The 15,574-nt window shown below is 50.6% G+C and overlaps 1 protein-coding gene across 2 annotated transcripts in view; it reads left to right on the top strand.

Annotated features, from left to right (window-relative positions):
- Positions 1-1,481: 1,481 nt before the first annotated feature.
- The window catches only part of anos1b (anosmin 1b), a 26,626-nt gene continuing 12,533 nt past the window's right edge, over positions 1,482-15,574 (top strand). For both annotated transcript variants that reach the window (XM_047026871.1, XM_047026870.1), the window contains exons 1-2: positions 1,482-1,844; positions 7,188-7,235. In XM_047026871.1, coding sequence (XP_046882827.1) covers positions 1,668-1,844; positions 7,188-7,235 — 225 coding nt within the window. In that variant the 5' untranslated portion in view covers positions 1,482-1,667. The remainder of the gene's footprint in view (positions 1,845-7,187; positions 7,236-15,574) is intronic.

Here is a 15,574-nt window from a genome sequence, read left to right as displayed (position 1 = left end):
CTACTCTGGGTCACACATCATGTTCATTCTGTGCATTCATAGTGTGTTTGTGTGTGGGTGTGTTTGTGTGTGTGTCTGCACCTAGCACAGAGAGCTATTTATCATATGAAAAGGGGAAATGGTGACAAAACCTATTACCCTTAAACAAACCTCTAGATATCATGTTCGCCATGAAACCATTGGTTCAAGTGAAGCATTGAAAGGCATCAGTGTTTTTGGTTAACATGAAGCACTGCAGTATATTTGAAAGAAAAAACAAATAAGAGGAAATGCTGTGAGGACCCCTTGGGCTTAGGGAGTTCGTTGTCGAACAACTCACAGTTTGATATTTTGCCTTGAGAATCTGTGTTGTTTAAATGACCTTGACCTCTAACGGGATCAGAATAGACACTGAAGCAGAGATGTTTTCAGCAGCCTCGCGTTCAGCATGTTCTTCTTCTCTTGTTTGACGTTTTTCCTCTCTCTTTCTCTGCCTGTTCTTCCCTTCCCTCTCATTCACTGTCATTCTAACCCCTTCATCTTTTCTCTTCTCGTCCACAGTCCTGTCCTCCTCGTTCAATGTTTCTTCTCTTCTCTCTCCAGGAGGGTGAACAACTTAAGTCACATTATCGCTATTGCATCCTTGTTTGTGCAACTGAACAACGCTTCATTCATACAATTTAGGAATTCGACAGCTGATTACTCATGCTTTCCGCAGATCACTCTGAACACGTCCGTTATGTGACTTAAATCGGTTCAAAAGCCGTCTTATCCTTCCTTTGGGAGATGCATGTCTGAAGTTCTTTTTTAATACATTCAGCCTCTCTGTTCACGTTTATCCTGCACCTTCCCTTGACCAAGAAGATTCTGACATGTACCCCAGCACAATTACGATCTGAACTTTTACAATGATAAATCGAATTTGCCGGTACTTCGCTGTAATTCTAGAATGGACATTTTGTTTCTGGCAGTTTCTGACCCCCTATTAGACCGCTTGGCGTCTGTTTCAGATCAGTTGATAGGAGGTCGTGGTTGTGATTAAAATCCACATGGAACAGCTTCAACGTAACATATGCCAATTGTTAATGCAACCCCACACAAACAAGTTATTGCTGGTCTACGGTCCGATAACAACGGTATAAACGCATAGAGCAGTTAAGATGCTATTGCTATAAGTGGAATGCAGTAGCATCAGGTACATTCCTTTCCCAATATTCATTATAAAAGACAACGTGGTTACTTGGGAATAAAAAGCAACTGCTATTAGAGCAATTAATAACCTGCGGCTTATGGGAGGGTTGCGTATCCATTCCCATCATAAAAGTAAAAACATATCCAGATTATTGCTTCATGGTAAATTGCAAATGGAAATGATAAAAGGCAATTTCATTGTGCTTTTAATGGCATTCCCGGCGTTCAACTCCAATTGCACAATTAGAGTGACTTGTTTGGCACACAGAAAATGCATGCTCTTCTTGACTGGGCTCTGGCAAGTGATGAGGAATCACACGTGCAACATGGGGGGAGTGTCCGAGCGGGAATTTGTCCCTCTCTCCAGTGTCAGTCTCCAAACGTCAGTCTTTCAGTTAGACAGATAGAGACACGAGACAGATTGAACGATTGAAACGAACAAACTCTTCATCTTAAAAACTAGAAACCAAAAGCATATTCACCTACTCGCAAACATAATGTTTCTTTGGCAGGTTTGTCTAGTGCTGATGGGCTGCGTGATAGCGCAGACCTCCGCGCGCAGGATGGATGCTGAGCACGGGGAGGTTTTGGAGAAAATCAACAGCGCAAGATGCACTTCACGCTGCCTGACGCTTCACGTGACTCAGTTAACGGCTTCTTTTAAACATCTTCAGGTAAAAAAATGTTCCTTGAAAAAAATCCCTCTATTACAAGTCAGTATGTTACAGTAAATATTCCGAGACTATGCTTAACGATTTAATTAGATCTATTTAAAGTTGGGAAAGTGCTGTAGGCTGGTAGGTACATGATGGAAGTGAAACGTCAGAGACCAAATTTACATTAAAGTTTATGCTCAATATAAATTACCTATCCGTTTTATAACTACGGAATGTGAACTAGCCTTCACATTTGTTAAAAGACACTTTGGGGAGGCTGGAGAGCTTTGAAAGCCATATTATCCTTAACGTCTTCAGCATGTGCGTTCTGTTTGGTGGGTGGGAAAGTCATTAAGCATGAAGCAGAAGCAGTTCAGACTGAACGGGGCTGCAAGTCGTTGAAGTGGTGGGGGGGCTTGGGTTAAGGCTGTGGCTGGGGGTTTTGGGGTCCCGACGCAGGCAGAGATTGTAGATCGTCGGCCACCTGGGTGTCGATATAATGAGGGTGGCCTCTGGTTGACTGGGGATGGGGGGAGGGGGCGACTGCCTTCCCCTCTCAGAGCTTCGAGGTGTCGGAGTGGCGTTGGTTCACAGCTTCGTGGACGGTGGGGCTGGATGTGGGAGTGCGAATGAGCTTTGGTTTTCACTAAATTGCACGTTGTACTGGATCAACGCGATTTACAGTTGCATGTTGTTGTCATCCCTTGGCTTTGTAATCCTGTATTTCTACAGACAGGCAGAAAGACAGGCAGGCAGATAGACAGGCAGACAGACTGACATGCAGATAGACAGACAGACAGGCCATCTGTACATCTTTCAGTCCCTCAGGGACTGTGAGCTGATACGGGTCAAAGTGCTGATGTGATGTCATCACCAGGGGACGTGTGGCTGTGCTGGTGTCCTCACTTGCCCCCTCAGGGTCCCCAGAGCTAGGATTCATCTACCGGGCAGCCTCAGGTCCTCCTGCGCTCAGGTCTCCTAGGGTTACCCTGGGTCCCACAGACAAAGACCTGTTTGATACACCAGAGCGCTATCATTTATATCACCACACATCTCCCAGAGCAAAGAGAAACCAGACATGTGCCCCCCTGCCCCTCACCCACCCAACCCTCTACCATGCCAGCAGTGTCGGTGTTTCAGAGACAGAGGATAGGATGGTGCTAAGCTGGATATCATGTTGATAGATGCACCAGCTCCTCTGGTATTGGGATAGGATCCCTTCAGATCAGTGATTGAGGGTGTTTGGAATTTAGGGAGAGATTTATGGACTGTGTGTGAGTGTGTGTGTGTGTGTCTAGTCCAGGGTTCGGTTTCAGCTAGGACAGTACCCCCAGTCTTAAGAGGGAGTGAGAGAAGTCAGAGGGCACAGTGGGGCTGCGATATGAGCTATGTAGTGTGCTCATGAGTGTGTGTGTGTGTGTGTGTGTGTGAGAGAGAGAGAGAGAGAGAGAGAGAGAGAGAAAGTTGGGCTAAATTATCTCTGCCTTTAAAAGATGGATCTTTTAAAATTGTGCCACGTTTCCTTACTTTCTGCAGATCTTTGAATCATTCTGTAAGTTGTAGGCTGTTTGGATGTGGTGCACAGTGTAGTAGATTCATGCACTCTGATCAACCCCCCCCCCTATCCTCCAGCACTCCGAGAAGAATGTAGTCATGCATGCAAACCCAGGATATTAAAAAGCAATATTCCTTCAAATGCAAATGTCAAGCAACTGGAACCTTAGTGGCAGCTGCAGAGCAGGAAATCTTGTGAAACATTGTTTCGGTTCTGCCTGATGTATGCATTGGGAAACAAAAGCCTTATAGAAAGGGATTTTGTAGTGAAGCACAGCTCGTCGATACAGTAGGAAATGTGATAGGCGGTGTGCGTTAATCAAATGTAAACTGGCCTGAGACCAGGACTCTGGTCTGGGTTCGAATCACACACCTGGCAGGAGGAGAGCTGAGGATGGGATTGCTCCTCATGCATTCCTGTTGCGAGAGCAGACAGTTCATCTACCTTATGGACTGTTTGGCTCTGTCATTAAGACGGTAAAGTTAGAGAAGGAGAGAGGGAGACAGGCAGGGTGAAGGAGAGAGGGAGACAGGTGGGGTGAAGGAGAGAGGGAGACAGGCGGGGTGAAGGAGAGAGGGAGACAGTCAGGGTGGAAGGAGAGAGGGAGTCAGGCGGGGTGGAAGGAGAGAGGGAAACAGGCGGGGTGAAGGAGAGAGGGAGACAGGCGGGTGGAAGGAGAGAGGGAGACAGGCAGGGGTGAAGAAGAGAGACAGACAGGCAGGGTGAAGGAGAGGTGGAAAATAGACAGAAAGACCCTCCATGCCCACTCACACGCTTGAGCTGTAAAACAAGATGTTGTCAGGATGAGGAGGAACCGCTAATGACAGCATAGACCCGGGTTGCTCATCTCACCACAGCCCGCATGTGTCACCATCTCACTGGGAACGGGAAAGTCTCAGGAAACGCACACACTAACCCCAACTGCTTTTTTTAGGATTATGATGTGATGCTGTGTGATTCCAAGAGATTGTAGATTGAAGACAGAATTGTAGAAACTGGGCATTGCTCTCTCTCTCTCTCTCTCTCTCTCTCTCTCTCTCTCTCTCTCTCTCTCTCTCTCTCTCTCTCTCTCTCTCTCTCTCTCTCTCTCTCTCTCTCCCTCTCTCTCTCTCTCTCTCTCTCTCTCTCTCTCTCTTTCCCTCTTTCTCCAAAACATACATAAATATTCAATTTGTCAATATAGCATATAGCAATCCAAAGTACCAGACACCTTCACTTTTTCATGTCCTTAAACCACCCCTCCACCGCACCAACATCTCCAGTAACAATTTTACAGTGCATTTTTGTTGTCAGACGCCGTTAAGGGAAGGGGAGGGGGGGGGGGGGGGGTGCAGATCCATCTGCGGGAAGCTTGTGTACAGGGGGGGTGGGTGGGGGGGTTGTCTCTGCGTAGAACACTCAGACGTTGTGGCTAAAACATCTGCAAATGTGTTGGGGCGAGGGGGGGGAGGGGGAGGGGGGAGGGCGGTGCTAACCTCTACACTCCAACCATGAACCCCCTCCTAACTTCGAGCTAATCAACATTTTTCTGCCTTGAATCAATCTGCTAGACCCCAAACCCCATCCTCCACCCCTAACTGTGACCCTGTCGGGATGGGCCAAGGGGAGAGGAGAGGGATGGGGGGGGCGGGAGGAGAGGGATGGGGGGGGCAGGAGGAGAGGGCTTCCTCTGGGTACTGTGGGGCCTCAGAGACAGACCAGAGAGCCTCCCCAGGGGGCACGGACAGCAAAACTCTGTTCCCATGTCTGCCACAACACTGGACCAATAAGAGAAACACAGGAAATGTGCACTTGAGATACAGAGACAGAGAGAGAGAGAGAGAGAGAGAGAGAGAGAGAGAGTGAGAGAGAGAGAGTGAGAGAGAGAGAGAGAGAGAGAGGGGGGGGGGGGGAGAGGGAGAGGGTGAAAGACAGAGCGTGAGGAAGAAAAATAAAAAGAGAGAGGAAGAAAAATAAAAAGAGAGAGGAAGAAAAGGAAAGAGAGAGAGAGAGAGGGGGGTGGAGGAGAGAGAGAAGGCAACAGAAAATTAACTGCGCCAGTTCTGGGATGTTTGAGGTCAAGGTTGCTGTCTTCCTGTTTGCTGTCAACAAACCAGTTCTGGGCTAGATCCTGGAGGGAGCTGCAGTAGCAACAACAACAACAACATCAACAGAACAACAGGAGCAATAACACCCCATCCATCAGAAAGCCTCGATCCTCCCTGTTCCTAAACGGCGCTCATCAGTGGCCTTCAAGTTCTGTGGCTCAAGTCAAGCCAAGTCTATTATCCCACTAGGGGAAATTTGGTTGCAGCCACCAGGTATTACAACCAAATGCAGACAGGTATCTGTCCCCGACCTCCTCCACTGAGCAACCTTCCTGCCCCTCCTCCTCCGCAGTGCAGTGCTTCTCACCCTGGGAGTCTGGCTGTCTGCTGCCTGCCTGCGAGAGACAGAAAACTAGAAGAGGGTGTGTGCGACAGAGAGAGAAAAGATAAAGAGACAGTGATGGAGAGAGAGGCTGGGGGGCAGGGGGGGTGCGGGGGCAGGAAGTGATGCGGGAAGCAGCGTGAGAGTTGAGAGACGCCGAGAGGAATCAAAGAGAAAAAGAGGAGCAAGGAGAGAAATAACAGAGAGATGGAACACACGGGAGATCGGCCTGGCAGACTTCCTCCCCGGCCAGCCTCTCTGTGTGTGTGTGTGCTCAGATCAGCCAGTCTGGAGAGCTGGTGTTAACCCCATGGCATTCCTATACAGACCCGTAAGCCCTCACACCATGACAGCCTGACCCCATAAATACAATGGCCTTTCTCCTTTCTAGTCTTCTCAAAGAGGGCTGTGTGTGTGTGTGTGTGTGTGTGTATGTGTGTGTGTGTGTGTGTGTGTGTGTGTGTGTGTGTGTGTGTGTGTGTGTGTGTGTGTGTGTGTAGGATAAGATGAGCTTGTTTTGGGTTAAATACTGCTCACTTAAAGAGGAGTGCCCGGGCCTCGTTAGAGTGGCTTATCTCCCACACACCCTCCTCGCTAGCTCAGGGGTTTTTTTTTTTTCCGTTAATTGGTGTTTGTCATGTTTGGGGGAAACCACAGCTCCCATTGGCCCACGCCATCTCAGATGACATCACCACTGCTCTGCTCTATCTGTGACACACACACCAGGAAAGGCTGAATATTCTATCTTCTCACTATAATGTTGGTTTGTCTGTTGTTGGTTATTTTATCTTTCGCTATAGGTCTTCCTTGGAAAAACAATTTAGTTCCTATTTTCGGTGGATTCCCTTCTTGGGATATTCCTGAAGTGTAAGCCACAGAATGATTGAACAGACTTCCCAACATAGAGTGTGCTTCAGTATTTTTATTTGGGAAACAAAGATGCAGTAGGCGACGTAGACATGCTTGTCTGTCTGCCTGTCTGTCTGTCTGCCTGCCTGTCTGTCTGTCTGCCTGCCTGTCTGTCTTCAGCAGACCATATTTTGGAGCCTGCGGTGGAGTGATGACGTAAAATTGTGTTGCCACGGTTCTTCATTTATACTGGTGGTCTTTCCTCACCTCAAACTCTTCCACGCACACGCACACACACACCCACAGCCTAACTCTTTCACTGGTGACATTTGGGACCAAAGGAAAATGTGTGTTATAGAAAGGTCAGAACACGTGTGCGTGTGTGTTTGTATGTGTGTGTGGTCATGCTCTGGTAATGGTGATATTTACACAGTTGCATTTTTATTGCTCTTGTATAATTTGCCAGTCTGTTTACATGTTGATGAGTGGAGAGTTGTGTGTGTGTCTGCTGGTTTTTTTCAATCCTGTCTCTCTCTTTTTTTCTGCAGAGTGATGATGTTCTGGTCTGGTGTGAGAACCACAGACGCTGTGCACAGGTAAGCACTGTTCACCTGTGGGTGTGTGTCAGTGTGTGTGTGTGTGTGTGTGTGTGTCAGTGTGTGTGTGTGTGTGTTAGTGTGTGTGTGTGTGTGTGCTGTCTGCCGCCCACACGGGACTTTGTCTACTAATTAAATGACCTCTACGAAAGGATACGCAAACACACTCACACACAGAGACACAGACCTTACGTGCATGCACACACACACAGGCCCTGGTCCACTAGATTCATGGTACGTGAACTGTAAGCCTGTGAAAGGGTGTGTGTTCATGTTTCTACCAGTAACCTTGATATTAGTGTGTGAGGGTGTTGTGGAACACTGTGATCACAGGTGCCAGGTAGTTGGAGGGGGGGGGGGGGGGGGGGGGGGGGGGGGGGGGGGGGGGTCAGTAGGGGGCTCTCCTGAACCAATCAGCTCCCAGACTGGCTGGCCGGGTGCAGATCGATGGGCCCCTGCAGTATGTATATAAATACCCTCTGACACCTTTATGGTGGGTGTGAGAATGAGCAGGCGTGGGGTAATGACCAGCTTCAGAAGGCTTCAGAGGAGCAGTAAAAGAGGAAGGTGAGATGAAGAACGAGGTCGAAACGCCATGCGTGCCAAGCACCCCTCTGCCAAGCTGCCCCCACCACCACCACTCCCCCCCCCCCCCTGCTCCTCCACCTGCTGGCGAGCCCTTCAAGATGCCCACACCCCCAGCCAGATTCTTGCTAGCCGTCCAGGTCCTGGCCCCGCGGCAGCATCAAACGGCGTTCCCTGGGCAGCAGGTGGGGTTAAGCGAGCCGGTCTGCCTGGTTCTGACGGAGAACAAACAGATCTCAGACTGGTACAGCCGCTCCACTATCCCAACAGACGGCACGCGACACAGCTGCACTGCTGTCCGAGCAACATGCATGGACACACACACACACACAGACAGCCTAGGTGGACAATCCAGGATCCTAGCAGGATTTCCGGCCCAGTTGCCGGAGAACCAGAGAACCATCTGAACCAAACGACACATAGTTCCCAATTGCTGTCTAATAAGCCAGTAAACAGGGCTAGCTCGTTAAGGCTAATAGCCCGGCTTGAGCTTAGCTCAGGCCGGCCCAGCGTCCTCCAGCCTCTTCCCCCTGGGGAGAGGGGTCAGGCCCCCCCCCCTCCGGTTCCCCCCCTCTGTTGAAGGGCTGTATTTCTCACACCAGGCTTCTCAGCTGCCCTAATTGCTTTCAGATGGAGCCTGTCCTCCCTCTCTCCGTCCAATAATAGGTAAAGTAAATGTTGTGCTTCTTGTAAAAATAACGACAGGCATTTCACATCCTCCCCGGGATTCTACCGTTGCTCTTTAAGAGGGATAGAAATTAGCTGCTGTTTATTCGCTTAGAGAGCAGTGCCAGGAACACCAGGCTATATACTTCTTTTTTTTTTCCTCCTCCAGTGTGCACCCCTCCCTCCCTACCTCCCTCCTCTCCCCCCTTCCTTGCCTGTCATCCTGCTCCCCTCCTCCTCCTAGCTACGCTAATTTACTGTTTGATTGTCGAAGGACTTTCCGTGGTTCCTTGTTTTTTGAAACACCCCACGTATTTCTGCCTCTGTGGAGACTCAGGCACCGTGTCGTTGAAACGCCGAGAACCTCAGCCTGCGCTGTCGAAACAGGGCAAGTTGAGCAGCTTTAGCTTCATTAAAGAGATGAAACTAATCAAATACACCCGACTTAAGTGCGAGTGAAGACCTCGCACACTTAACAGCGTTTAGTGAAAAGTCTAATTGTAGACTGCTGAGTAGGAATGCCTGATGTTCTGCCTGGAGACGGAATCTTGAGCGCAGTGTGAGTGGTGTAGTCGTGGTAACCCGAGGGAGTCCTGGGTTGGTGGAGACCCTGCCCTAAGCTGCTAAGGCCCAGACTGGTGAGCTGTTCCGGGGTCAAGACAGGACCGCAGGGGTGGGGGGTGGGGCAGCTCGCTGAGGGGGGCTAATGAAAGTGGATGTCCGATGTTTCCCTTCAGTGTGGCCTGCTCTGTCATGGGCCGAGGAGGGGGGGGGGGGGGGCGCACATGCCGAGGGATACGGTACTGGACCTCTGGATTAACCCCAATTCACCCCTCCACCCTGCTCCTCGCCTCTGCCTGGGGGGCTGGGGTTGGCTCGGGGGGTGTCTGAGGGCAACACACACACCACTACAGCCACCTACGTACACACACACGTGCTCTTTTGGCCTGACCCTGACTTGGTCTGTCAACATAAGGCCACGGCCTTTTTCCCTCCCCTCTCTCCCCTCGCTTTCTTTCTCTGAGCCTTTCTCCCTCTCTGCCCCCCCCCCCTCACCGCCCTCCCCCCCTCACCTCCCTGATTTCATCTCACTCCTCTTCTCCTCCTCTTTAGTTTCATCTATTTTCTCTTCTCCTCTCTCACTCTCCCTTTACAATGCTGATATCCAATCGACATTGATTACCGCTGGCTTCATGAACTGTGTGTGAGTGTGTGCGTGTGTGTGTGGGGGGGGAGGTGTGTGTATGTGTGCACGCTAGCTTGTGTGTGTCAGTGGAAAGAGTGGGGTGTTCCCATCATTAGCAGGTTTACGGTGCTCCCTGGCTGTAGTGTATCCCCAGCGTTGGTGAGTGAGACAGCCGGCTATGTTCTCAGACATACCCCCACGGGCTTGCAGCTCTCAGCCAGGGGAAACTGTTACTGTTTTACTGGACTCCCTAACGAACTGCTCGCCTGGTCAAACCTCTGGAAGTCCATCACCTTCCGACATATTTGGAGTGTGCTTCAAAGTACTGTCGAGGAGGCGAACTCGGTGTATGTTAGCCCACTTTCTTCCACGATGTGGCAGCCATCAGAGGGGGCCTGCAGGCTCATGTTGCAGTCCTGGTCGGAGCTAAACCATGCTTAGTTACCTCTTACATATTTCCAGCATGGCCAGTTACCTTTAACTGCTCGTAAAATTGTTTATGGTGATGGATTCATTTGAAACACATGACAGTGTTCACGGCTGGCCCGTGCTTCAGGCTCTCTGTGGATGTGCATGTGGGTGCTCCGCCCTGGAGGGCGAACCTGGGGTGGCCCCACCGGGATTTCAGCTGTCTCTGCTGAGACGGAGGATGGCTAATGGAGGAGGCACAGCCTTCATCCATGAAGAACGAGAGAGAGAGAGAGAGAGAGAGAGAGAGACAGCGAAGGAGAGAGCAAAGGAGAGAGAGAGAGAGAGAGAGCGAAGGAGAAAGAGAGAATTCGAGAGGGAGAGAGACGGAGCGAGAGAGAGAGATAGGGAGAGAGAGAGCGAAGGAGAGCAAGGTAAGGAGAGAAACATAGAGAAGAGGTAGAGGGAATGAGGGAGAGGAAGAGAGACAGAGAGAGGTTCTAAAGCGTCTCCCAGACCCACTGGCCACTTATGGAATCCATACGCCCAGGATGCTGCACCACATCTGGTTCCTGTCAGAGACGGGCCACGCTCCCATGGAAATGTGGATGACAGTCCACTAAATCAGAACATACCCACCCTCCCCCCCACACCCCCACCCCTCGCAGCCCAGGACTAGGACGGACCTGGTCAGAGACAAAGAGCAGAGGACGTCCTTCTGGGAGCTCTAGAGCACGTCCCTCTTCCCTTCCATCCCGCTACATGATGGATCTCCTTAGAGAATCTGCCTCTATCTGCGGAGGCATGTGGACTTGGGGCATATTGAGAGAGTTATGTTATGTATTAAAAGCGGACGGTCAGTCGTCTCCTGTTTCTCTATCTCCTATCCCGCGCGCACGCTGAGACACACACACACACACACGCACACACACACACTGAGGGAGCAGCACCTCTTGTGCAGCTGGAGCAGTAATGTGTTGCAGGTGTAGAGGGCTGCCTGGCGACGTATGATACACGTATGATCCATCAGGACTGGAGCATGGGAGCGAGGCGGTCTGGGTAACCCCCCCCCCGCCTCCCTCGGGACCCCCCTCACCCCTCACCCGCCTTCCTCCTCCTCCCAGGACTGGACGGCTCAGACCAACCCTCGCACCAGCGGTGTGATTTATGTTGCCTGGTGGGTGTAACTGACACGCTGTCTGATGTCTTGTGTACGCGTCGACACTGTTAGTCGAATCAAACGCACCTTAAAGTGTAGTGCCGGGGGTGTTCTGTCGCAGGTCTGCCTCGCATCCATTATTTTCCTGTGGCTACCACCCAGCCCCACCCATCACCCATCACCCACACACCCCATCCACTTCTGCTAGCAAGTTGTTTACATGATTTTCCTAGGGTTTGCAAAAGCCCTGCCCTGCTTTCCAACTGGGTTTTTTGCATTTGTTCCGCAACATTTAACTAAAGCCCTTCAAAGCCCTCCTTGAACAGCCGCGTGCTTGCCGTGTGTCTGCGTGCGCATGTCTGTGTGTGTGAGTGTGCCTTTCTGTGTGTGTGTGTGCCTCTCTGTGTGTGTGTGTGTGTGTGTGTTATCTACTGTGTGCGTGCCTGTGTGAACATGTGCTGTTGTGCGTAGGTGGTGGGTGTGTGGACACGCACAAACCTGATTGTGGGTGTGTAGTAGTTTGGTGTGTGGTAGTAAGTAGGACTGTTATTAATTCATTTAAGGCTCTAGTCCTCATCCAAGGAGACAGGCAAGGGCACTGGCTCAGGGCACAGTGAAATGTTCCGTGCTCAGGAAGCTGACTGTGTAGACTGCAGCTGCTGAATGGGCTGAATACCCTGCATGCAGCACACCAGGTTCAGAAAACACTTTACCATTTTCACTTGAATGGCTAATCAGCATCGGAGATTGATTTACATTTACATATTTATCAGACGCTTTTATCCAGAGCAACTTACAGTAAGTACAGGGACATTACCCCCGAGGCAAGTATGGTGAAGTGCTTTGCCCAAGGACACAACGTCACATTGCACGGCCGGAAATTGAACCGGCAACCTTCTGAGCACTAGCCCAATTCCTTAACCGCTCAGCCATCTGACTCTGATTTACTTAAACCTAAAGGGTCGAACCTACGTTTAGAGGGACGTTGAATAAATGTGCGTGAAAATATGACCCGAAAGAAAGACCTAACAAAAATTGCGTGTAGGTTTAATCATATTCAAAGTATTTTTTCTTGGAACCGAAGGTCAAAATAAGCCAAACACCATGATGTTGAGACCGGCTATGGTCTCATTCAATTGTTGCGACTCATCCTGCCGGTATTCTTCGGGGCTGAGAGGTGGAGTCCTCGTTTAAACTCTCAAACACGGCGCAGAGGTCCCTGCTAGCACGTTCACGCCAACAGCTCCAATTTGTTTGCGTTGGTCTTCGACTTTGCATATCCCCCCAGTAGAGAACCTAATTTCCCATCTGCGCGAATGACTCCCTGGTTGGCAGTGTCCTTTTCTACGTTAATAAACTCATTTCCATCTGTATGGAGCTCAGGTAATGCTCTGCTCTCCTAAACAATTGCCCGAGCCAATCACAGTAGGGATCTGCCATTGTCTACTCTTGATTGGGCGTCTGTCCGACCCAGCTGCTTTCTGTTAGCAGTTTTCCTCCTAGTCCCAAGGAGCTGTGAGACATAATATAACCTGTTAGTCAGGGGGAGAGAGAGGGCCTGTGGAAGGCTTTCAGGGCCCTCTGGCACAGAGCTGTGCTTCTAGGAGAGGAGGCTTACTGCTACAGTGAATAGCTCTATTAAGGAACACAGCGAGCGCATCCAACAGAAACAGTTTCTCCCACGGCTCTACATCCTGGTGCTGGGCTCTGTTACCTCTCCGCCGGCCGTCTGTCCCCCTGCCTCGCTCACCCCGATAGAGGACACTGGACTCCCAGGGATCCCATCCAGGGACGCCACGGGTCACTGACTGACTGTTTCTCAACCCACTGTTACCGGCTCACTATTTCTGGACTTTCTGACTGTTTCTGGGCAGAGTGTTGCTAACTGACTGCTTTCCGGCTGTTTCTGAACCTCCTGACTGTTTTTGAACCTACGTTCTGGACAAACTCACTGTCTATGGGCCCACTGACTATAACAATGCCTATTGTTCTTTGTCCTGTTGACCTCAGAGCCAAGTCAGACAAGATGCAGTGCTGGAAGCACAGCCTCTTCTCCCTTACTGAGACTCTGCAGGGACCCAGTCCTGTTGGGGCGGCCCTAGAAGCCCATTGGCTGGCTGTTTGGCTCCATGAGGCAGGAATGAGGAAGTGTTGGACTTGGTTCCAAACACAAACACAGGCAGTGTAGATAAACAAGCCCAGCTGAGCTGATAGGTGCATGCTTCTGCTGGACCTGGGGTCAAGCTGAGGTCAGAGAAACGACTGAAACCATCTGATCTGAAGGAGAGATTCCATTATGGGCTCTGAGGTAAGATATGGATGGAATGATAAGGGAAAATGTGCGTGTGTGTCCCTCATTCATCATTCTCAGGTCCTGTTGTTGTCTGTTGAGGTGTTAAGCAGTAGCATATCTGTGACCTCCGACCCTGCAGCCAGCGGTGCCTCAACGGATGTCCTCTATAACTCACCCTCCCCCCCTCCCTCCCTCTATCAGTCTGACAGACACATCTGCACGGTCACACGCCCGCTCCGATCCCTCTCTTCTCCGATCCCTCGCCACAGAGTCAGCCTCCCGCCATCCCGAGGGAGACCCTCAGGACTCGGGTTTCCATTCCTCAGACAGCTACGGTTTCTCCTCTTCTCCCCCTCTCCTCTCCCCCCCTCCCCCCTCTTCTCCTCTTTGTTCTCTTTTCTCCTCTCCTCTCCCCGCCTGGATGAAAAACACACCTGCCTGTCTTCACAGTGTCTGACCGAGGCTGTCCCATTGGACGGCTGGTTGTGATTGATGGTCTCCAGCGTAGCAGGGATTCCTGCATGGCCGCTGAAAGCTGGGAGGCTGGGGATGGGGTCGAAGCGGGCCGCTGGGGCGGGGCTGGGGGTTCCGCCGGCGAGGACGGTGGGGGGGTGGGGGGGGAGATCAAAGTCTGTAAGTGGCGGCGGATCTCGAGATACACCGCAGTGATGAGGCCTCTGGGAATTTCCTTGGGAGAGGCCCTGGCTATCAGTCACAGCAACCTGAGGATCTGGTTACACCACTGTGTGTGTGTGTGTGCGTGTGTGTGTGCGTGCGTGTGTGTGTGTCATATCGTGTCGTTCTAGTGGTCTGAGGAGACAGCCACTCTTCATCATTCTCCAGTCCCAGACACATTCTCTCAGGACCACGTGACCACACAGGTTTTAACTAGACCTGTTCCCAAGTTCGACCCAGGACTGACCCACACACTCGGACACCAGGGGACGAAACCTGGAAAGGGTTTCTTGAAAGACAACATACTCACAGGAAACTAGATTTATTAGCAGTAGTTTGAATGAATCAACTTAATATCTCCTGGAGCTTGTCCACCACTGCACTCAGCCCAGAGAGGTGCTGTGTGGAAAAGTCTGCTCTGTTAGTGGTCTTTCAGCGCTGTTAGTAGTCTAGACCTGTAAATACAGATTGGAGAACGTTCCCAAACAGGAAAGTGACCTCTTGTCAACAGTGAGAGGAGCCAAAGGTGAAAACCATGGCTTTTAAATCACGTCTGCTTTTAATTCAAACACCCACTATAACTCACTAGTTTACCCAAGCAGACTGCTGTGGGTGTGTGTGTGTGTGTGAACAGTGTGTGTGTGAACAGTGTGTGTGTGCCCGTCAGTGTGTGTGTCTGTGAAGGTCAGGCAGGTCTAAATTGTTCTGTTGAAGTTTGCGTCCCATATTCACACCTTCTAAAGGCTGAAGTCGCTTTCATAGCTGTCTGCTGTCGGCTTGGCAGACTTCAGAGGTCATGCTTTATCGGGAGGAAAAAACGATTTCTAATCATGAGCAAATGTGTGGACGTCTGGGCCCATGAATCACACAGCTGAATGTGAGTGGTTGTTGGAAGAACAAAATGCAGGTGTTGGTACGTCGTGTGAAAACATTAAGCTGTCGAGCTTGTCGTGTGCTCAATCTCGGCTTAGCTTCAGTTAGCCGTGACTCGGCAAGTATCCTCCACCAGGATCAACGGAAGCAGATTTAAACGGGGGCAAAACGTTTGCTGTGAGAATGTTCATAAAGCGTATAAAATACGATTGCAGGTGTGGGATCGAGTCAGCCACGTTATGACCTTATAACCTACAACTCCAAACGATTTACACGCAAACGCACACAAGCATGCGTACACATGAACACACCACACCACACGGTCTCAGGGTAGCCACGCTGAAACAGTCAGCTGCCGCATATTTACTGGGTGTCTTCTCTGCAAGTGAACTTCCTTGGAGGCTATCGGTCGGCTCTGCCGAGTGGGTGGTCTCACACACACTCGCTGTTCACACACCCCCACTCTCACACTGGTCACACACGTGCTCTCTGGT

The sequence above is a fragment of the Hypomesus transpacificus genome, chromosome 10 (genome assembly GCF_021917145.1).
Source record: "Hypomesus transpacificus isolate Combined female chromosome 10, fHypTra1, whole genome shotgun sequence".
Lineage (NCBI taxonomy): Eukaryota > Metazoa > Chordata > Actinopteri > Osmeriformes > Osmeridae > Hypomesus > Hypomesus transpacificus.
This window is presented reverse-complemented; position numbering and strand designations above follow the sequence as displayed.